This window comes from Tamandua tetradactyla, chromosome 15 (genome assembly GCF_023851605.1).
Source record: "Tamandua tetradactyla isolate mTamTet1 chromosome 15, mTamTet1.pri, whole genome shotgun sequence".
Classification (NCBI taxonomy): Eukaryota; Metazoa; Chordata; class Mammalia; order Pilosa; family Myrmecophagidae; genus Tamandua; species Tamandua tetradactyla.
This window is the reverse complement of record NC_135341.1, coordinates 61,052,026-61,074,316: the sequence shown is the minus strand read 5'-3', so window position 1 is coordinate 61,074,316 and position 22,291 is coordinate 61,052,026. Positions and strand designations below refer to the sequence as shown.

The 22,291-nt window shown below is 35.4% G+C and overlaps 1 protein-coding gene and 1 non-coding gene across 14 annotated transcripts in view; one reads left to right on the top strand and one right to left on the bottom strand.

Annotated features, from left to right (window-relative positions):
- Window positions 1–22,291, bottom strand: part of NEK10 (NIMA related kinase 10) — a 297,546-nt gene that overhangs the window by 136,554 nt on the left and 138,701 nt on the right. For all 13 annotated transcript variants that reach the window (XR_013162877.1, XM_077129956.1, XM_077129961.1 and 10 more), the window contains one exon: window positions 242–371. Coding sequence is in view for 12 of the 13 variants with exons in the window: in XM_077129956.1 (XP_076986071.1) it covers window positions 242–371 (130 nt within the window). In the remaining variant the exon portion in view is untranslated. The remainder of the gene's footprint in view (window positions 1–241; window positions 372–22,291) is intronic.
- On the top strand, window positions 4,159–4,264 carry LOC143658147 (U6 spliceosomal RNA). Its single transcript, XR_013163163.1, has one exon. It is a non-coding gene; the product is annotated as a U6 spliceosomal RNA (small nuclear RNA).

Below are 22,291 nucleotides of genomic sequence, written 5' to 3'. Positions count from 1 at the left end.
AAGTCCCCCAAAAGTAATTTCATATATTTATTTTCATAATTCTCTATGAAAAATTTTGAGAAACATGTCATAGTACATGAACTATATTAGAAGAAAAGGGGGGAATAAACTGCCTTATGGGTTGTAAAACAATGCCTGCTTTTAATGGACATTTTTATAAAAATTTCAAATGTTCTGTTTAAGAAGAAAAGGAATGGCATTTTTAGCAGCATAGACCATTTTGTTCCCCAACGTTGCTTACTTTAGTAGCTAGGGAGAGCATGTTGGTGCTGTAGAAGGGAGGATTCAGGGTTGCCATCTGATAAAGGATGCAGCCTGCCGCCCAGACATCAGCCTTCTCTCCATACGGCTCACTCTTCAGTACCTCAGGGCTGAATTAAAATAAGGATTAATAAGTACTGAGAAATGGAGAATAAGTCAGTCCAGAAAACAGATCCAGTTTTCAACCTGTGGTCTAAAGATGGGGTGGGGGGGAGGGGGCAGTACTTGAAATTCTTGAATCACTATTTCAGGTAAACACATTTAAAAAGTATCTTTGAAATCACACAACCTCAGATGACTCAAGAAACACAATCAATTAGTTCCAGGTTAAGTGCTAAATATCAATGAACCATATAAACACTGCCTATCATGTGTCTAAGGAAGTTATTTTGATTTCCAGAAACAACTCCCCTGTGGTTGATGGAATTGTTGTTCACTCCAAGTTTTACTGCTCTGGAGTTTTTATATATTCCCATCCTTGCTGTGGTCTTATGGTGGGTTGTGTTCATCTCCAACCCCTGCCTTTGGTTTTTCCTATGTCTACATGCTTGGGTTGATAGAATGTGGAAGAGACAGCGCACTATATCAGAGTTTCAGTCTTACGAGTATTAAGTTAACTCCCAGGGATGAGCCTGGCTCTGCCATCATGAAATTAAGAACATCTTCTTGACCAAAAAAGGAAAAAAGAAATGTAAAAAAAAAAAAACAAGGTTTCAGTGGCTGAGAGATTTCAAATAGAGCATAGAGGTCACTCAAAAGGTTACACTATGCAAGCGCCAGCCAGATATTACAAGTTGCCATGGTATGCCAAGCCCCAACCAACAATACTCCTGAAAACCCTATGGAAAACCCAGCACTCTATCTAAGACTCTATAAAAATTTTACATATTTAGTTTATTTTTCAGAAACTTAAAACCTCCAGATTGTTCTTACACCAGATAAGCCCTGAAACTTAGAGGTACCAGTCTCTCCAAGTACATCAACCAGTTGCATTCCCCTACCCCACAATATCAACACTCTTTTTCAACATGAAGAAGTGAGAATGGTCATTGCCCAAATATCCCTGGAGATTGAGATAATGATCAAATGAAAAGGACTTGTGGCAGAGAAGTTAAGATTTAGCAATTGATTGTCACTGCTGAAACAGTGTTGTTTCTTTTTGGGTTTTAGTATAATGGAACAGCTAGAGGGAAATACCTGAAATTTTAGAACTGCAACCTATGTCATACTTTCAAATTTGCTCTATAATTATTTGTTAAACTGAACTTCAAAATCTATCACTTTTCTGTAAATTTAATGTTTCACAATAAAAAGTGTTTTTTAGAAAAAGCAGTATTGAGTGCTTCTATTTGTTCCTCTGGGAGCTTCTGCCCACTTTCATGAGAAGAACATGTCCCAGATAACTACTGCCCTCCAGTCTGGGCCCAGAATAAGATACATGGAGCAGATCTGCCCCAGATCTACCCCAATAAATCCACAGACCTGCAGTCTTAGGAGATCCAGACCAGATGATCAGACTGTGAACGTGAGAATAAATGTTTATTCTTGAATGCCACTGAGATTATATGGTTATTGGTTAGACAGCAATATTTTGGCAAAACTGACTCATACTGTCTCCCCACCCCATTTGCTATTCAACTTTAGCTTATAAATTAGAGGAAAAGTATATTTACATATGTATATATGTCATGCAAGAGATGACAGTATCTACCATGTTCACCTCTTTTGAAATTGCATTTGCAAACTTAACCAGGATGCTGTTAGCCTTCAAATGAAATTAAGCTGTGAGGGTTTATCATTCTTTTATTTATTTTATTATTTTATTTTATTTAGCTCCTTTGGATATTTTATACATGCTCACATACATAGACAAACACACACCAAATTAAGTAGTGTGATCATTCAGTTCAATAACATATACTTAGCACTGTGCTTGGCCCTCTGCATTACAGGACTGATAAATAAAAGTTAGATTTGGCAGTGGATAAAGATTTAAAGGAACTGATAAATCAATATCAAAACAATCAGGATGGGTAAAAATCTGTTTTGACTGTTAAAAACAATCAAGTAGTTTCTGTTCTGTGAGATTAATGAGCATTACTGGCTTAAGATTTATATTACGTATCACAGAGAAAAGCATGATTTCTAGCTCTCTCAGTTAAGTATCTTCATATTTGGTGAGTATTTTTTGGTTCAATATATAGGAACAAGGAATTTGGTATGAAATGTCTAGGACTTTGCTCACTCTGACAGTACAAAAAGTGTACCCAGATCTATCTGCTCAAGTTAACAAAATACAATGTCCCGTATAGAAGAAGTATATTTGGCTCCTCACAGATACATTTCTCATGTTTTAATCTACTATGAATTCATATGATTTGCTTCATATTTACAAAGTTCATGAAGCAGATGCTGCCAGTGCTCCACCCATATCCCTCAGATCCCACTTCCATTTCCCATTCCTGAAGTGCTTCCCCTCCCAGCAGCCAGTCTCGGCACTCCTCTGGAGAACAGTTTTCAGGCTCTTAGAACACGTTTTGGTTTTTGGCACAGAGGACTGAAGATCCTGGGAATTTACCTCCTCACTCTTAACCAATAGCTGATGGGTATGGAGGTATAAATACCTGACACTCTTACCCCTATTGGAGACACCTCTGAGGTGAAATCCACACTGTTCCCAGCACTCCCTTCCAAAATTGAGCCAAACATCTGCTCTGGAACTTGGCTTGGCATTTCCTGTTAACTTAGCCTCCTTCCCTTCTCTGTACCTTATTTCCACTCTTCTACTGTTTTTTCCTGAAAACAACTCCTAATAAATGACTCTCAATCATCATCTAAGGGTCTTATTCTGGGAAACTCAGTCAAACACATTTTTTAGTCTTTCTATGTGTCTGCCTACATATATATGTGTTTTCTATATCTATACATATACACACACAGAGGCAATTTGTTATACCATAGGGAATTTTAAACACCTATAATCAATACAAGGTCAATAATTCAGAATGATTAAGGAGTTGTTGCCATAGGGCTTTGTTATTCATGACAAACTTACAAACCAATGGAACTGAATTGAGAATTCAGAAATAACTCACACATCAATGGTTAATTGATTTTGACAAGGGTGTCATGTTCACTTAATGGGGAAAGAATAGTCTCTTCAACAAATGATACTGGGAAAACAGGATATCTGTACATAAAAGAATTAAATTGAATCCCTACCTCAACTCACACCATACGCAAAAATTAACTCTAGGGGAGCATGGGTAGTTCAGTGGTAAAATTCTCATCTGCTATGCAGGAAACCTGGGTTTGATTCACACACACCCTCCAAAAAAAAACACATTTTGAACAAAATTTCCTATGGTATAACATATTTGCCTCTGTGTGTGTATATGTATAGATATAGAAAACACATATATATGTAGGCAGACACATAAAAAAAGTTAACTCCAAATGTATCAGCAATCTAAATATAAGAGCTAATACTATAAAACTCATAAAAAAACACAGGGAAGTATCTCCAGGAACTTGTATTAGTCAATGCACTCTTAGACTTTATACCAAAAGCATGAATAAAAAATAAAAAATAGATAAATGGAGCTTCATCAAAATAAAAGGTTTTGTGCATCAAAGGACATTATAAGAAAAGTGAAAAGACAACTCATGTAATGGGGGAAAATATTTTTTTACTAAAGAGACAATTACAAACACTACACATGATTCTGGAGTAGATATAATAATGAAGTTCTCTGTATTATTTTTATTTGCAACTTTCTCAGAAGTTTGCAACTGTTTCAAAATTAGTTTGTTAAAAATGCTTTGTGTGTAGACAAATATATTCTTCTTTCTTAAACTAGTAACAGAGTCATTTTTGTTAAAATTTTAACAAAGTTAATGCTCATGTTATCAGCACATATCCTAAAACTGAAATGACACAGAGCAGACAAGCACTGCCCCTCCAATGGGATGACAGACAATTCATGAAGTTTTCTGTATTTTTAGGTCTGCAAGATGAAATGCAAAAGGAACTGTCCTTTTAACCCAGTGACCAGGATATTTTACTTTAGCTGCAGTGCCATAAAGTTACATGTTAGACAAGCTTATGTTATCTACCTTGTTATTAAATATCTTTCACAAACAAATTTTAATGATTTTATAATTTTCTATGGATGTATTTAACCTAATAGCACCCTATTGTTGAGCATATGCTTTAAATTTTCTGCTATTTTAATATCACCTAAGAAACAAATTTTTGAAAGCATCACTATTTCCTTAGAATAAATTTCTGTGAATAGAATTATTGGATCAATTGGGCTTTTCATGCTTTAGAAACAGCTTTGCTAAAATACTCCCTGAGTAAATTTAAGTTTATACTCTGTAATAGGTGAAAAGGGAATAAATTGCAGGTAAGGAAGTGAAAGAGTTGCAATATAAAATAGAAAAAATATGAGACAGAGGGAGTAGAGGGAAGAAGATGCCTGAGCATGGTGACTAAGGGAGCTAGGGTTATCAGAGATTTTCAGGCTGACCATATATTTTCATGCTACTGAAAAGTGCTTATGCAGAAATCTCCATCCTAAACCCTCTGGTGTCCTCTTACTCACATCCAAATTACTGTTTCTCCTGTTCCACAAAAATGTTTTTATATAATTGGTATCACCTGCATTCGTTGAAGGTGTAATTGTGTGTCACTAAGCTGTGTATTTTGTGGCTTAGCAGTTGCCTACAGAGTGTAAAATAAACCTTAAGGCAAAAAAAAAAAAAAAAAGGATCCAATGTTTTCACATCACCTGCTGTTTCATATTTGTCCATAATACCATCCACCATTTTCACACATGGATGAGCCACAGTTAAAGTTAACCTTTCAAAGGCTAGTAATTTCCACAGAGGATAAAATTATAATATTTGGTAGGTAGGATTTCTTGAAAACTAGCATATGTATAACACTATTGAGCAGAAAGATTCTAGGGGCTAAGGGCCGATTCATCTGTCTAAGGGAATGTGAAATTGGAGAAGAAATTAAAACTTTGAGAGAAATTGAAAACAAGCATTGAAATAGAATCTAATTGATGATATAATGATATAGCATCTTGGAAGTGGTGTTTGGAGACATCATAAAAGAAAATATTCTCTTAAATGTTAGAAAATACTGATAAAAGCATCTTAAGGAGTTTGGGACATAGTGAGGGCTAAATGTTTGGAAACAAGTTTCTTTCATTGAAGTAATTCATGAAATAATATTTGCTTCACTGAGTAAAGATAGAAAAGAGATTTTTATATCCCACAGCAATGTATTAATTCTAAGTCTATTAAAAAGTACATTTAGTTTTCAGGTACTGGCTATCAAACTTTCATCTCTCTAGACTGCCTTTAAAAAAAAGAAAGAGAACTAATTAGTAAACTGAAAAACAAAAATGTAAATTTTAAGACAACATAAACCATCTGATCAGGGATCACATGACACACTATTTTACCTAATCAAGACTGCAAAAGCCCATCTGAGTTCATGAAGATAAAAATCTGACCTGAGGGAACATAATTAAATCCATATGCCAATAACTATTATTTATTTAGACTGAAAAGTAATTGTGGCTCTAAAAAACATTAAATGTTTTTTAGCAACATCAGATGGGTAAAAGCATGTGTATGTATGTATGCTGCCTACATGTTTGTGTGCGTGTTGGCATGTGTTTATCTATGGGTGCTAGAGATGGGTTAAATGTTGCTGAGAAATGGTTCAAGAAACAATCACTGTTTTACTGGACCTGAAGATTAGAAAGGAGACTTGAAACCACCAGATTGTTCCAATGCCAGAGAAGCTGTGAAATTCAGAGATGCTGGAATCTCCATGAATAACAACTGGTTTCATCATTTCATCCCTTTGCCCCTTAACTACAACACTCCTTTTCAGCCTTGAAGCAGTTAGTCATTGCTCAGATATTCCTCAAGATTGAGAGATAATTATCAAATGAGAGGAAGGAATTGTATTCAAAAAATCAGGATCTTAGGGATAATTTTGATTACTGAATCGTTACATAAATATTCCTTTTTGCTTTCTGGCATATTGGAGTAGACAGAGGAAAATGCCTGAAATTTCTGAATTATAATCCAGCTGCCTTGATCTCTGCTAATGGGTGTATAGCCCTTATCTTCTGCCTCTGTGATTGTAAAAACCCTTTGACCCTGTGACTAACCTTCATTTGTACCCAGTTATCCAGTTTTTCAACTTTAGAGTCTTGTAATTGCTAAAGACACCCCTTAATGTTTATTAATGAAGGGTCTCGGGTCAGCCCAGAACTAACCCACCCCAAATCTAAAGTTATCTTGATGACTGAAACTGGATCTAACCAAAGCAGACCTACCTGACATGCATAGTAGTTTAGACTTTAATCTACAAGTCACCTATACCTCATTCCATCATTTTCTTTCTTACGTTCTGACTAAGCATGCAGTCAATCTGTGCCTGTTCAATAATTAGATCACTTTTAAATACATTATCTGAGGCCACTGTGCTCATTATCCTAAACCCTATCTTCTCTCTAACAAAACTACCTAAATTACTGTAGTTTGGGGAGACAGATTTTGGGCTCCTAGGCTATCTGCTGTCCTACTATGTGTCTAGTAATAAATTCTTTCTCTCTTTGAAAAAAAAAAAAGAAAGTCACTGTAGTGGGATGGGTGTTGATGAGAATTAATGGGGAAAAGGGAACCTGGGAGAACCAAGGGGTAATAAGAGCCTCAGCATATTTTCTGGAAAGAGTGAGCAACATGACATGCATATATACTCTGTGGGATGAGCAGAATTCATCCGAAAGGAACCTAAGCAGAACAACGAATGCAGACTAAAGATCTGTTCATATACTGATCTTTTGTTTTGAGGACTTATTTACTAGAAGTAGACAAAGGTATTGTTAGAACATGGTCTGGTCTCACTAGAGCCACAGAAGGTAAAGGATGTCCTCATCAGCACCATGGTGTTTTTTGCCATGGGAGAGTGAAGTGTCTGAGCTGGTGGAGAAACCTGAGGGGAGGTCACTGTGGCTGTCTAGGTAGGTGGGGTGAACCTCAAGTAAGGTGGTGGCCAAGGAAAGGCAGACAAGAGGGAATCTGTGGAGCTCTTAGATGGATTAGATGTTGGGAAGGAGGATAAGAAGAGTGGAAGACCCCATATCCTCTAGGCTCCCAAGTGTTTGGCTTGGGTGACTGCAGGGAATATCAATGCCATTAACATAAATATATGGGGAGCAGGTATGAGGGGAGAAACTAGATTAACCTGAGATATATTAATCCATGACTGCTGAGATTGGCAGTTGAGGATATCTGAAAGGTAACACCATTCTGGATGTCAGCTGTCTCTTAAAGCCTTATCCTAAAAGGCTCTGTCCACAGCCTGGTATCAAGAAAATGTGCTCAGCTCCCAGATGATCTCTACCTTTAGGCAGATAGTTTTAAAAAGCTGGTATCTAAACAACTCTGCTTGTTCTAAACACAAACTCATCACAGAGGGGAAAAGGTCATGAAAGGACACATTCAACAATCATGGAATAATATATTATCCCACTGAAAGAAACTAGTCATCAGGGTCCTAGTGAAATCAATGATTAAAAGTTCCTTTAAATATAAACAGCATATTAAAGTACAAAATACACATGAATATATGAAATGCGAAATCCAGTCCCAATTTTTACAGCAATGGGCATATCTTATCTGTAAACATTTTAGTTAAATAACAAACTGGCCTAAGAGCCATCAAAATAGCTTTATTAATCCCATAGGTAAAGGTGGGCCATGATTGGTTTCTAGATGTCAAACTGTCTCATTAGGTCACCTATGTACTGCAGGTTGGTTTAAACAGGTGCATGATTCAGATCCTTAAGTAACAATTTATGAACTAAAATGGTAAGTCACTCTGGTTGAAAGAATAATTAATATGCTTTTCCTGAATGAGTGGCAGATGACTATTAAAACTAAAATAGGCACATATTTCACAGATTAATGTAATACTTAAGCCAGGAAAGCATTTTATATATAATATATATAAAGCTCAAGAAGGTAAAAAGCAGAATGCATTGACATTGTCTCATGCAAATCCAGATCTGTGATTACTGGTGTGGCTGTCAATCTGCCTTTAATTGAGTTGTTGTTTTAACTGGAAATGAAGAATTCAGTCATACTCAATTTTCTTCCCTTTACTAGGATCAATGGACATTGTCCAGATGACACAATTGATTTCAGATCATTTTATGTGACAACACAATTTATTTAGAATCTGTTCAAGATATAATATAGGCACAAGTGCTGTGAAAGATACTAAACGCTACACAAAGTGGCATTATTATTATAGAGAGAGAGACTTGTCAGCTTTCATGGGGGTTGTGACAATGAATGGGTTAGAAAAAACAGGCAGTACAATGACAAGGTAGTAAAGATAGGACTATCACATTACTGAATTATGAGGAGGTCTGAGTGAACTTCCAAACAAATATTTGACCTTTGGCCTATTTGAGTCAGTCAGATAAGCCAAGGATTTTTACTACCCTAGGTGGGAAAAAGTTGGTAATGAACACAGCAGTCTCAGACTATTTTTACCTTCCAACAGGTCCAGTTTCGGAAAAGTATGTGTGGTCTCAAAACACTCCTTCATCCTGTCCCACCCATCTCAATTTCCACCTTATCTCTGTCTGTCCCTTCATAACAACTCCCTCCTGGTATTTTTACTCCTTTCATCTCCAACCAATACCACCCTTTAACACCTGCATAAAGTTCTCTACCTACTGGGTGAAACATTCCCTTACCAAGTCAGCCCCTACAGATGGCCTGTCACCAAATTCTAAAAGCACCTACAATCTGTATCTTTCCTTAGATAATCATTCTTTCATTTTATTTAACAGATGCTTATTGAACACCTACTATGTGCCAGGCACTGCTATAGGTATTAGAAAGACAGCAGTGGACAAAACACACAAAAATTCCTGGTCTCATAGAGACAATTAATATGAAAGTAAACAAATGAATAAAGTTCACTAGCTGCTATGAAAAACACAGACAAATTAAAAATAAAGTTGATGTCATGAATTGGCACTTAATGTTCTGTGGTCTCAAGCAGACCATTTGACAATCTGGGTTTCAATCTCCTCACCTCTATAGTAAGGAGAGATGATCATATCCATCAAATAAGAATTTAAAACATCCTAAAGAGAAATATATACACAGTTCTAAAATAAAGATTATGACTTAAACATTGAGGATTGAGTCAACATTTTGTTGGAAATTAGACTGCATTCTTACTAAAAAGCAAATTTGTGAACATATAAACAATTTTTGATGATACATTACTTTTGTAAATTAAAAGCTATTTTTTAAAATCTGTTTTTGTTTAAGATTTTTTTAAAAAGTAAAGTATTTTTATTAAAAGGTGACTAAGTCACTGTTAAGAAATGGCTTTAAGTGTAGATGTCTTAGACATAATCATATTGTAATTTCTCATAAATTGCTGTATGAATAAATCTTAAGTCTGTAATCTCATGTTCAACTGAAGAAGAAAAGAAAAGCATTTCTCTCCATCTTTGAAACAGAAGTTCAATCACTCCGAATATATGAAAAACCTTCAGTCATAGGTTTTGACAGCTTTCTCATGATTGATTTCATTCTGTCTCTCTGGTTCCTAAAAGGAAACCATAACTAAAGCCAACTCAAAGAAAGCTATCAACAAAAATCACAGACTTGGTGTGACTGGAAGCACACTAAGAATCCTCCTTCACCCAAAATATCTTCATGGAGCCCAATGTTTGTTCTCCCAGAATCAGCAATGCATTCCTTTTATTAAACACTGCAGATATTCTCGGGAAGTAGCAAAGGAGAAAAATGGGGAGAAAAGATTATAACAGAATCCAGAGCAAGGGTATGGTTGATGGTGACTATTGGTTGATGATGAGCTAAAGGGAAATGACCTGGTATAACACCGAGTCCAAGGCCACACATGCAGTGTCTTTCTAGTAATTTTCCTAAGATTAGAGTATGGGATGAAAAAGAGCAGGGGCAACAGAAAAGGAAGAGCTATCAGAGAGCAAGAGAGGAGGAATGGGGAAGCAAAAACTAAGTTACATTTTATTGAAACTGGTCCTTAATTTCTGAAACTCTGATATGACCAGAAACTTCTTTCCTTAGAATTTTACTTGCTGGCATTCTGGTTTGCCATAATTTATTGTCTCTGTTAAACTGACTAGAAATCAAGGTTTAAAAAAAAAAGCAACTGTCCAAAATATGACTCCTAGGTTTGGGGGGTTAAACTTAAGAAATGAGTGTCACTGTTACTACCATTTAATCTACACTAAATTGAAAATTGTTTGCCAGTAAGCAAGGAGCTAAATGGTCCACCTCAACTTCCCTTCACTTATTCTAGTCATTAAAATGCAAAATATTTTAGAAGTATTTATCCTCAAAACTTTCCATATTCCTAACTACCTATACCACTGAAATTAATCTTAACAATCTCTGAACATATATAAAAGTAATGCCTTCTTCTTTCTTTTACTATACCAGCTACAGATTTCAGACCAGAAAGAATTTAAAAACCTCATTCAATTCCAGAGTTATTTGCTCCATTTAGGTATTAACTGTTATCTCTGCAGTCCATGGAATGCCAGTTATATGCGAAGAGAATAAATCAATTTAGCAATAACCTCATGTGGCTGAATGGAATCACACCTTGACACCGTAGGACTGTGGAAATCTAGATTATCTTCTTTATGCTTTAGTTTCCTTTCCTATACAATAGGGAAATAACCTGTCCCAGTGTATTATAAGGATAACCAAATGAAATGCATTTTTGAAATATAAGGAATAGAATACATTATTTATTCAATTTCTGCTTCTTCCCTTTCCTTAGATGTTATCAGTTTAAATGGAAGAAAGGGTGAAAGATAAATAGAAAAAGCGAATTAAGGATTGTGCTTTGATTTGTTTACCACATTAACTGATTTTAGAGATTGTCACTTTATTTTACAACATTGAAAAGGTAAACTGTTTAAAATTGAAATCTAGATTTATTTTTAAAATACCCTCTCCTTTCTCAAATTTATGAAAACATAAACTAACAAGCTTTGTGAATGAGTTCATTTTCTGAAAAAGAAAAGAAGCAGGTACTAACCAGAAGATTATCCTTCCAAGTAAATAAAAATGCAAAGAATTTCAGATAGGGTTATTACAAAGTCAATTACAACAGCAAGAAAAAATAAAAGTGACCAAGGGCACAACAAAAATAAGAATCCCCAGTACTAATATAAAACAAAAGAAAAATTAAAGACAAGCTAACAAAAATGTATTTAGGACAATAATGGCCACTTGCTGTTGATGAACATTACAATCCAAAATGAAGATTCATGAATCTTAATATACCTGCACTAAATTACATAAACAAAGCAGAAACTGTTATAGATATAAAGAGCACTAAATTTAAAAACACACACACACACAACAGAAGCAGATTTTTTACACACCAATTAATCTTTGACATAAATGTGGATATAAAAGTCTGAATAATTTGTTAAAATAGTTTGATAAACATATATTGAGCTTCACTGGTTAAAAACAAAGGAAACATATTACCTTCAAGGAACCTATAAAACATGCATAAACTTAAGCAAATTTTAGGTGTGACAGACTATTACCTTGGTGACCACACAAGACACAGTCACCTCACACATTGTCTCTGGGCTTCACCACACGACTGGCACTGGCCAATGGGACATTAGCAAGTGAGATGTCAGTACACCTGTTGGAGGATAGTGGTTACCTCTGGGAAGGAAAGGGAAAGGGAGAGGTCTTCAACTGGGTGTATAACATTATTTATTTTAAAATTTTTTCTTAAGTAAATATAATAAAGCAAGAACATATTGAAATCTAGCACGGATAAATGCACATTTGTTATATTTTCGAAATGTTTCATGGTTTAAAAGAATAAAAAATATTTACAAATTTATTTATTTAGGATTATATATGATTTTAATTTTTCAAGATACTTTTATGTATTTAAAAAATTTTTCCAAGCAACATGAATCTTGTTTATAATGATAAATAAAACGTGTTTTTCTAAAAGGTATTGTTACTTGTAAATTTACTTAAGCAGAGAGCTAGAAATGTATTTTTATTAAACTGTAATAAAATGTAATACATGATTTAAAAAATGAACCAATATTGAATTCTCATTTTGGTGTAAAACTCTCCACAGTTTTTTCTAATAGTTCAATGCTAAGATTTACTTTTTTTTTCCAAATGGAAGCCAAAATTTAAAAAGCTGAAATTTACACATATCCTAATTATAAGTGCTAGTCAAGGAATTAAAATGCAAATAATTACAGCTATAACAGTTATTCCTGTGGATTAAAGTCCTTCTGGAAACATGACTTTAAATAAGCCAGTATTATCTTAATGTGTTCATTCAAGCTATTACTGTAAAATTACCCTGCACAGACCATATCAAATGATTAATACATGTTTTAGAACTGGAACATCTAAGCCAATTGTTTAAAGATTTTCTAGAGTTCTCTTTATATTAAATAAAGTGCAGAGGCCCAATGTATAGAAGAAATCAAAACAAAGGTGTTTTGACTGAAGTAGAGAGCTGGGTCCCAAGTTCTTCCTTGTTCTACAAAATATGCCTCCCTCACACCTTTAATTACTTTCTCCATCCATGACTCCTTTTCCTTTGAAGGCAAACATCCTCAAGGCCTGGTTTCTAACCACCATCCCCATTCTCACATTCCTTCACAGCAGTTTTACCTACTGGCTGTGGCCATTGCTCTCCTACCACTGCTAGCCACCCTCTGCAGTCTTAGCTTAGCCCTTACCGCTCCCAGAAAAACACTCTGAGTAATCATTACATATTTGCAATTCCAAGGGATATCCTTTACATTGAGTCATATTAAATCACCATATTGAAAACCTCTCTGCAACACTGGATGCCATTGATCTGGGAATAGCATTGTGTTTCTTCTTCAAAATTTTTCAGTCTTGTCTGACATTATTTTCTCCTGATTTTTCTTCTTTCTACCTGGTATCTGCCTCCCCCCCCCCCCCACGTTTTCCCCCTAAATGTTGGGGTTCCTCAAGGACTTATTTGCCCTTGTCTGTTTCACAGCCAGCTTGACCCAGATGCTGAAGACCCTATGTCTTCTCACCAGCTAGCAACTCTCTCTTGAAGCTCCAGAACATATTTGGGTTGCTTTCTGGATGCGATAACCTTAATGTCTCAAAAGCTCAAACTCAACATACTCAAATGTAAATTAATCACATCCCCTTCTCTGAACATCCTACCCCATCTTCCCTAGCTCACTTAGTTGCTGAAGCCATATATACTAGAGTTATCCTGAATGCTGCTCCCTCCCTCTTATTCAATGTACATAAGAAGGCATGAGTTTCCATTTAAACATTTCTCCCATCCATTACCTCCTCTTACTCGTCCATGCCAAAGTCTTCATCTTCCCATTCAAGATTGACAGAACAATTTTCTATTAACTGATCTCCCTAACTTCAAACTTATCACCTCTGGGCCATTCTACCAGAAATAGCTCTCAAATGAGAATAGGAACATATCACAACATTATATCAATACTTTGGTTTCTCTTAAACAAATACAGGAAATTTCAAGATCTGACCTCTGAATATGTTTCCAGAATCCACCTGTCATTTTCCCCAGGCACCCTTTGCAGTTCTGGGAAGCTTGTTATGATGTATCCTTATGCCTTCACGCCCTTCCATCCTCAGTTGTGTGACTCATTCTAACTCATTCTTCAAGGCTCATCCTTGCATTATCACTCTCTCATGGTATTTGCTAATGACCACCTCACCTCCCAGCTGAACCCTATGCTTCTCCTCTGTAGAGCCCAATAAAGGACATACCATACTGTAACACAATCATGGATTTTAGTCTCTCTCTCTCTCTCTCTCTCTCTCTCTCTCTGCCTCATTAGATTCTAGTTCTTTGAGGGCTGATAGTTTAGTCAAAAACTACTCAGTAAAGAGGCACTCTAATTAGGACAGATCTGACTTAAACTCTTACATGGATTCATATGTGTAGCAATATCCGAGTCATGTAGATTAACAAATGCACAATAACTTTTAGCTAGCTGTCATTATTTTAATGTTCAAGAAGAAACTGGTGAAAATGACAAACTGATCACAAATGGATATTCCCAAACACTGGATTTTCACATATTAATAATTTCTTTGCTATTTAAAAAGCTCTTTTCTTTTGTATCTTGTTTCTAACTTATTTTTTTATCAATTAGGCATGCCATGTATGATGTGAATTACAGAAATAATTTGAAAATAATTTGAATATCTAAAAAATGTTGACAGGTTGAAGAAATACATGATAGTTTATCCAGATAATAGACTACAATACAGATGCTAAAACTGAAGCCACAGAAAAGCATTCACTGATATAAATGCATATGTGTGTGCGTTTGGATAGAAAAGAATTTGAATTGGGGCACCAAACTGTTTCTTGAGGTTTTTTTCTTTCTGGATTAGTCGAATTACAACTGTTCTTGATGGGATTTTTCTTCTTTATTTTCTGCAATGACTATACTGCTCTAGTAATAAGGAAACAAAAGAAACTTTAACAAGTTTTGAACTTCCTTAAGATTTCAGGCTTTGTCATTTTTATTTTGTTTTCAATATTTGTAGTTCTTTAATTTCTAATCTGCTTTTGGATCTTGATGCTTGTTTGATTTGGCAATATTTTCAGATACTTTGTCTGCAATAGGATTATGATATATATATTATCAGTAACCTATCTTTTCACTTAAAAATACATTGAGAATACCTTTCTATCTCAATGAGTATATTTCTAAGATATCACTCACCCTTATTTACCTAACCCACCAAACCAACTCTCCATTTTACTGCACAATAGTCACAATTAGCTGAAAATGAAGAATTAAAATATCAAATTCATAGGGAAGATAAAGAGAAAAAATTTAAAAGTAAGTAAAAGCGTTTACAGATGCCAAAAAGAATGTAAAACTTCCTGAAAAATACCAATAGATTTTTTAATTGGTGTTGAGAAATATTCATTTAGAGCCTTTCATTATTTTGACCACATTGTCAGCACACTCAACATACCCTTTTTTATGATGTTAATGTATATATTACAAAAATTTTGCCATTTCAATCATTTTTAAGTATACAATTCAGGGGCATTAGTTGTGTGTCGTGCTACCATTAGCATTTTCTACTACCACAAAACAGAATCTCTGTACCCATTAAGCAATAACCCTATTTTTCCTTTCCAAGCTCCTGATAACCTCTAATCTATATTCTGTCTATATGAAATTGCTTGTTCTAGATATTTCATATAAGTGGAATCTTACAGTCTTTGTCATTTTATATCCGGCTTAGTTGATTTAGCATGTTTTAAAGGTTCATACATGTTATAGCGTGAATCAGCACTACACTCCATTTTCTGGCTATATTCTATTGTACATATATACCACATTCTGCATATCTATTCATCTGTCAATGGACACTTGAGCTGCTGCCACCTTTTGGCTATTGTGAATAAAGCCACCACGAACATCAGCGCAAAAGTATCTGTCTAGAGTCCCTGCTCTCAAGTATTTTGAGCATAAATCTATGACAGGAAATATTAGTATGTGGTAATTCTATGTTTTAACTTTTTAAGGATCTGCCAAACTGTTTTCCACATAGGCTGCACCACTTTACATTCCCACCGGAAATATGTGAGTGTTCCAATTTCCCCACAAGTCCTACAACACATTATTTTCAGTTTTTAAATCATAGCCATCCTACTGGGTGTGAAGTGTTATCTCACTGTGGTTAAGATTTTCATTTTCCTAATGACATTGAGCATCTTTTTCCGTGTTTATTGTCTTTGTATATCTACTTTGGAGAAATGTCTATTCAAATCGTTTCCCATTTTTGCATTGTGTTGTCTTTTTGTTGAGTTGTAATTTTTATACATTCTGGATATTAAATCTTTAGCAAATGTACAGTTTCCAAATATTTCCTCCCATTCTCTAGATTATTTGTACTTTCTTGATAATGTCTTTTGATGCACAAATGTTTTTTATTTTAGTGAAGCTCAATTTTTTTTTTCTTATGCTGTTTATACTTTTGGTGTTATCTAAGAATACATTACCACATTCAGGGCCCTAAAGATTTCCTCCTATGTTATCTTCTAATAGTTTTATAGTTTCACCTCTTAAATTTAACATGTTGAGCCACATGGAGTTCATTTCATATGTGGTATCAGATAATGATGAAATTTCATTCTTTTGCATGGGAAACAGTTTTCCCAGCACATTTGTTGAAAAGATGATTTTTTCCCCATGGAGAGGACTTGGTACCCTTGTGGAAAATCAATTGGCCATAGATGTGAAGGTTTATCTCTGGACTCTCAATTCTATTCCACTGTTCTGTATGTCTATCCTTATTTCGTACCACACACTTTTGTGATAAGTATTAAAATAGGGATGTCTGAGTTCTCCAACTTTTTTCTTTTTCTTTTAAGTTGGTTTTAGCTTTCTATATCCAGGGTCCCTTACCCTTCCATATAAATTGGATGATTGGCTTTTCCACTTCTGCAAAGAAGACTGGAGTAATTTTTACTGGGATGGCATTGAATCTGTAAATTGCTCTGGGTAGAATTGACATCTTCACACATCTTTAGTCTTCCTATATATGAACACAGAATGTCCTTCCGTATATTTAGATCAACTTTGATTTCTTTTAATAATTTTTTATAGTTTTCTGTGTACACATCCTTTACATCTTTGATTGGATTTATTTCCAGATTTTGATTATTTTAGTTGCCATTGTAAATGGATTTTTTTTCTTGATTTCTTCTTCCATTTTTCATTATTATATTTAGAGAAACTACTAATTTTGGGGTGTGGATCTTGTACCCTGTCACTTTGCTGAATTTACTTATTAGCTGTAGTAGTTTTGTTGTGGAATTTTCAAGACTTTATATATATGGAAGCATGCCATCTGCAAATAGGAGTTTTACTTCTTCCTTTCCAATGAGGATGGCTTGTATTTCTAATTCTTGCCTTTCACTTTCAACCTACTTATATCTTTGAATTTAAGGTGAGTCTCTTATAAATAGCATATAGTTGGGTCATACTTTCCCATACATTCTCTAACTCTCTGCCTTCTGACCAGAAAGTTTAATCCATTTATATTTAAAGTAACCACTGATAATGTAGGACTTTCTTCTGTCATGTTGCTATTTCATCTTGGTAAGTCTTACACCACTTTTGCCCTTTGATTCTTCTATTAAGGCCTACTTTCATGTTTATTTGATTAGTTGTATTGCACCATATTGAGACCCTTCTCAATCTTTCTGGATATATTCTTCATATATTTTCTTTTTGCCTACTAGGGGGTTAAAATTTAATATCCTAAATATACAATAATCACATTTAATTAGATGACAGCTTCATTTCAAAAGCCTACACATATATTGTTCCTTTACCCTGTGACTCCACTCCAACATTTTTTGTAGTTGTTATTTCATATTTTGTGTTCCAAACCATAGATTTATCATTACTTTTTATGCATTTGCATTTTAGCATCTGAACGAAGTTAAAGTGGAGTTAAATACCCCCCAAAAATGCAATACCATAGAACTAGCAATTATAATTATCCAAACGGTTAATATCAAGGGAGTTCTTTATTTCTTTATGTTGATTTGAACCACTTTCATTCTGAAGAACTTCCTTTAGCATTGCTTATAGGGCAGATCTAGTTGTTAGGAACACTCTCAGCCTTTGTTTATCTGAGAGTATGAATTTCTCCTTCGTTTTTACAAGAAAATTTCACCAGACATAAAATTCTTGGTTGGCAATTGTTTTCACTTAGCACCTAAAGTATTCCAACCCACTGTCTTCTTGGCTACTTGGTTTCTGATAAGAAATCATCAGTTAATCTAGTCCTCATACATAATACATTGCTTGTTCCTTGCAGCTTTCAGAATTCTCTCCTTGTTCTCTGAATTTGACAGTTTGATTACCATGTGACAGGATAAATTTCTCCTCAAACTTATACTGTTAAGTGTTCTCTGAGCTTCTTGGATGTGCATATGCATGTCTTTTGTTAAGTTTATGTAGTTTTCTGTCATTATTTCTGTGACTTTCTCTCTTTCTTCTCCTTCTAGGAGTCCAACAATATGTATACTGGTATGCCTGATGATGTCCCATAGGTATCTCACGCTATTTTTGCTTTTTATTAAGTCTTTTTATTTTATGCTCCCTCAACTGGACTCATTTCAATTGTCTTCTTCAGGAGTTTATAGATTCTTCTGTCAGCACTAATATGCTGTGGAAACCCTCCTGGGAATTTTTCATTTACTTATTGTGGTCTTCAACTCCAGAAGTTCTGCTTGGTTCTTTTTAAAATTTCTATCTATTGATACTCTCATATTGTTCATTTGCTGTTTTCCTTATATTCTTAGCTTTTTCTCTGTATTTTCCTTCATCTCTTTGAGCATATTGAAGATTATTTTTTTAAGTTTTTGTCTGATATGTCCACAGTCTGGTCTTCTCCATCGATTTCTTCTAGATTTTCATCCTCTTTCTTTGGATGGGCCATCATTTCCTGTTTTTGATTGTCTTGTAGTATTTATTGCTTACTGTGCATTTTAATATTCTAAAATATTAACTCTGTGATTTATTTCCTAAGACGTCTGTTTCTTAAATTTTTATCCAGCTAGTGATATGTCAAAAGTTTTCTTGAGTGTCAGGGGCTAACAAAACCATGCAAACTTAAGCAAAAAACACCTTTCCCAGTCTTTGGATTGGCTGGTGCTCTCCTTCAGAGTTCAGTTCTTCTATCAGGAAGGTCACCCCAAGGCAAATGCAAATGCAGGAACCTCACTGTCTGGGCCTAGCCCTGGGCTTGTGCTTGCTAATGGCCTTAGGGATTTCCCTATTTAAAGAAATCTGAATGCCCCTCTACTCCCCAGGAAGCCCCACTCCCTTCTGGGTGTCCATCTGCAGGAATTATAACAGGTAAGGCTTTCCCAGGCTGACTGACTCAATTGTTTCTTACCCTGATTTTGCTTTCTCAAGCTGCTTTTGTCTGGAGCACAAATTCTGGGACAGGGGCATGCTGGAGCCAGAAAGGAGTTTCCCAAGTCAATATTTCCCAACTAAAATAAGGTTAGGTGCACACAAAGCAAGTACCAGCCAGCTCCAAATTTTCTAGGAAGGGTCTGAGGGAGGGACCAGGAAGGATGCCACAAGCTTCCCCCATGGCTCCCCAAAGTTGTGCTTTCTTGTCTTAGCATCTGCCCAGAAAATGCAGCCCTTCAACTGTCCACCACAGCTCTGAGGATGTGTACCATCTTTAAGTCTCCACTGCCACCCTTGTCCTGGGTGGGTTGGAGTAATTACTGCTTTCAGAGCAGTCTGAGGTAAGTAATTAAAAGCGGCGATCAGTGTTTAGACTGTGTCTACCCAGACCTTGGGGAACTAGGATTTTGTATTCCATTCTGGCACCAGCAAGCTGCTGCCTGAAATGAAGCTGGGGGATGGGCATCAGTTGCTATACCATGGAAAGAGCAATTTAGAAGCATTCCTGCAATTTACCAGCCTCTGCCTCCCACTCTTCCCTGGGTGCTGCACAGTACTCTACTGGACTCTGGAGTTTCAATTCTGACAATTTCTGCCTGTTTAATAGTTGTTCTGGTGGTCAGTCTGCTTCCTGGAGCTTCCTACTCCACCATCTTTCCACAATCCTTTTCTAGCTCTGGGTTTTTCACGTAAGCCTTTTATCATGTTGAGGAAGTTTCCTTCTGTTCCTAGTTTTTTTAGTGCTGGATTTTGTCAAACACCTTTTCTGTGCCAATCAAGATGATCGTGGGTTTTTTTTCCTCTTTTTTTTCTTCATTCTATTGATGTGGCGTATTACATTGATGCAAAACTCATCTATGTTCATAAGGGACATTGGTCTGTAATTTTCTTTTCTTGCATGATTTTATCTGGTTTTGGTATCAGAGTAATGCTTTCTTTGTAGAATGAGCTAGGAAGTATTCCCTTATCTTCAATTCTCTGAAAAGCTGAAAAGGATTGGGGTTAATTCCTTGAATGTTTGGTCCAAATCACCAGTGAAGCCATCTGGACCTGCACTTTTTTGTTGTTGGGGACAAACAATTTACTGTTAATCAGATTCTTTCTTTCTAAATTATCTGATTTCAACTGATGTATAGAATTTCCAGGGTTCAGAGTGAAGGTAATCGTGAAGAAGGAGGAAGATAGAAGGAAGATTTGAAAAACTTTCTGTGAAGAGAGTTAAAATTTTAATCTACTTCATGAATTCTGAAATAAGTTAATCCTGAGGGGAAGAAAATGTATATTTAAGTTAAAAACGCAGCACTGAAGGGCAGTGCGATGGTGGCTTAGCAGGCAGAATTCTCACCTGCCATGATGGAGACCCAAGTTCAGTTCCTGGTGCCTGCCTAAGTAAAAAAAAATAAAAAATAAAAAAGCAGCACTGAAGTTGTACTTTAAAAGGTAGACTCATTTCTCACCTCATCAGATGAATTCATATGTCTTTTTTAAGACATTGCAAGGGTTTGTATGAAAATTTTTGTTCAATATTTAGAAGTCTGAATTAAAAGGTGAAGAGAACTATAAAGAAGAAAGAAATTTTGGAAAAAATACATTTAAAATCTTTCAGTATATGAAGAATTATTAAATCATGGGAAGGGACCAGATGTTTTGAACTGGTACTAAATTCCAAAAACTTCAAGTCATAATAGAAAAACTTCAATTAATATAAGAACATTTTTATTTTTTAATTTTTTATTTTTTTGGCTTTTTGGCTATAGAAATGTTCATAGGCCCAAAACAGTGAAAATAATTTATAAATCATCTTCCTTACAGACTTTTCCCCTCTTACTCTCTCATGAAGATTGTGAAAAAATAAAATAGATGAACACTTGGTAGGTCTTGGCTTCAGGAAACCATATGGACTAGAAGTTCTTTTTCAGGTTTCTCTCATCCTTCTGCTTTATGGTCTCTATTAAGAAGACTGTAATGGGGACCAATTAACTGTAAATACAGTGAGGATTCTGGGCAATTAAACAAATGGATTACAAACTCTCAGTGATTATACCTCAACCATCAAAATGATTATCAGGTACTGCCTACTTTGAGTCACAAACACAAATTAAATCCAATCCAAAGCCTTGCAATTTTTCACTGTACATGAACTGCTATTGCTTGTCTCAAGTGATGTTTAACAAAAAGAAACAGCTGGAACATAGGTTGACATCATGCGTTTTATATTTGTATTCAAGCCAAATATCACCAGCCTTTAAAATTCAAGTCCATAACTAAATAAAGTAATTATGGTGATTTTGCAAGGAAGAAGAATGCAAGCCTTCACAGTATATAATTATACAAATGCCTTTCTCTAAATATAAAGTTACATTAAAATGTGTACATTTCCTCCTTAACAACAGACTTATGAAAAAAAGTGGTCAAGCAACTTCCAAGCACACATTTGATAGCCTTTGTACAAGGTACTAGAGACTTTCCCAGAAAGACTATTCCCTATCTGCTCCTGATTTACAGTTATTACTATCACATCTATATTTAAATGATGATTATATCAGCAGCCTCAGATTGCTATCTTATTTGCAAAGCTGGTGTAGGCAATGGCAGTCCAGAACCACAGGGAGGCAGAAAGTCTCTCTGTGTGAGATGGTGAAAGAAAAAACTTCCCAATTCTATCTAAAAACTTAAAACAGGTCAGGGACTGCTTTTAAAAACTTCCAGTCATAAACATAGAAGGACATGGAAAAAATTCACATTTGTGCAGAGAATGGAAGGGGATCATACACAGAGCTTCCACTTGGCATGTACAAAGGCTTTGCGGCCACCCTGTAAGCATGTCTATATTACACCAGTCAGGGCTTTTTCGTTGTAAGTCACAGCAGATGTGGTAGGTGACCTGCCCACATTCTGTGACTCTTACTTCTTCAGAGCACTCTGGCCTG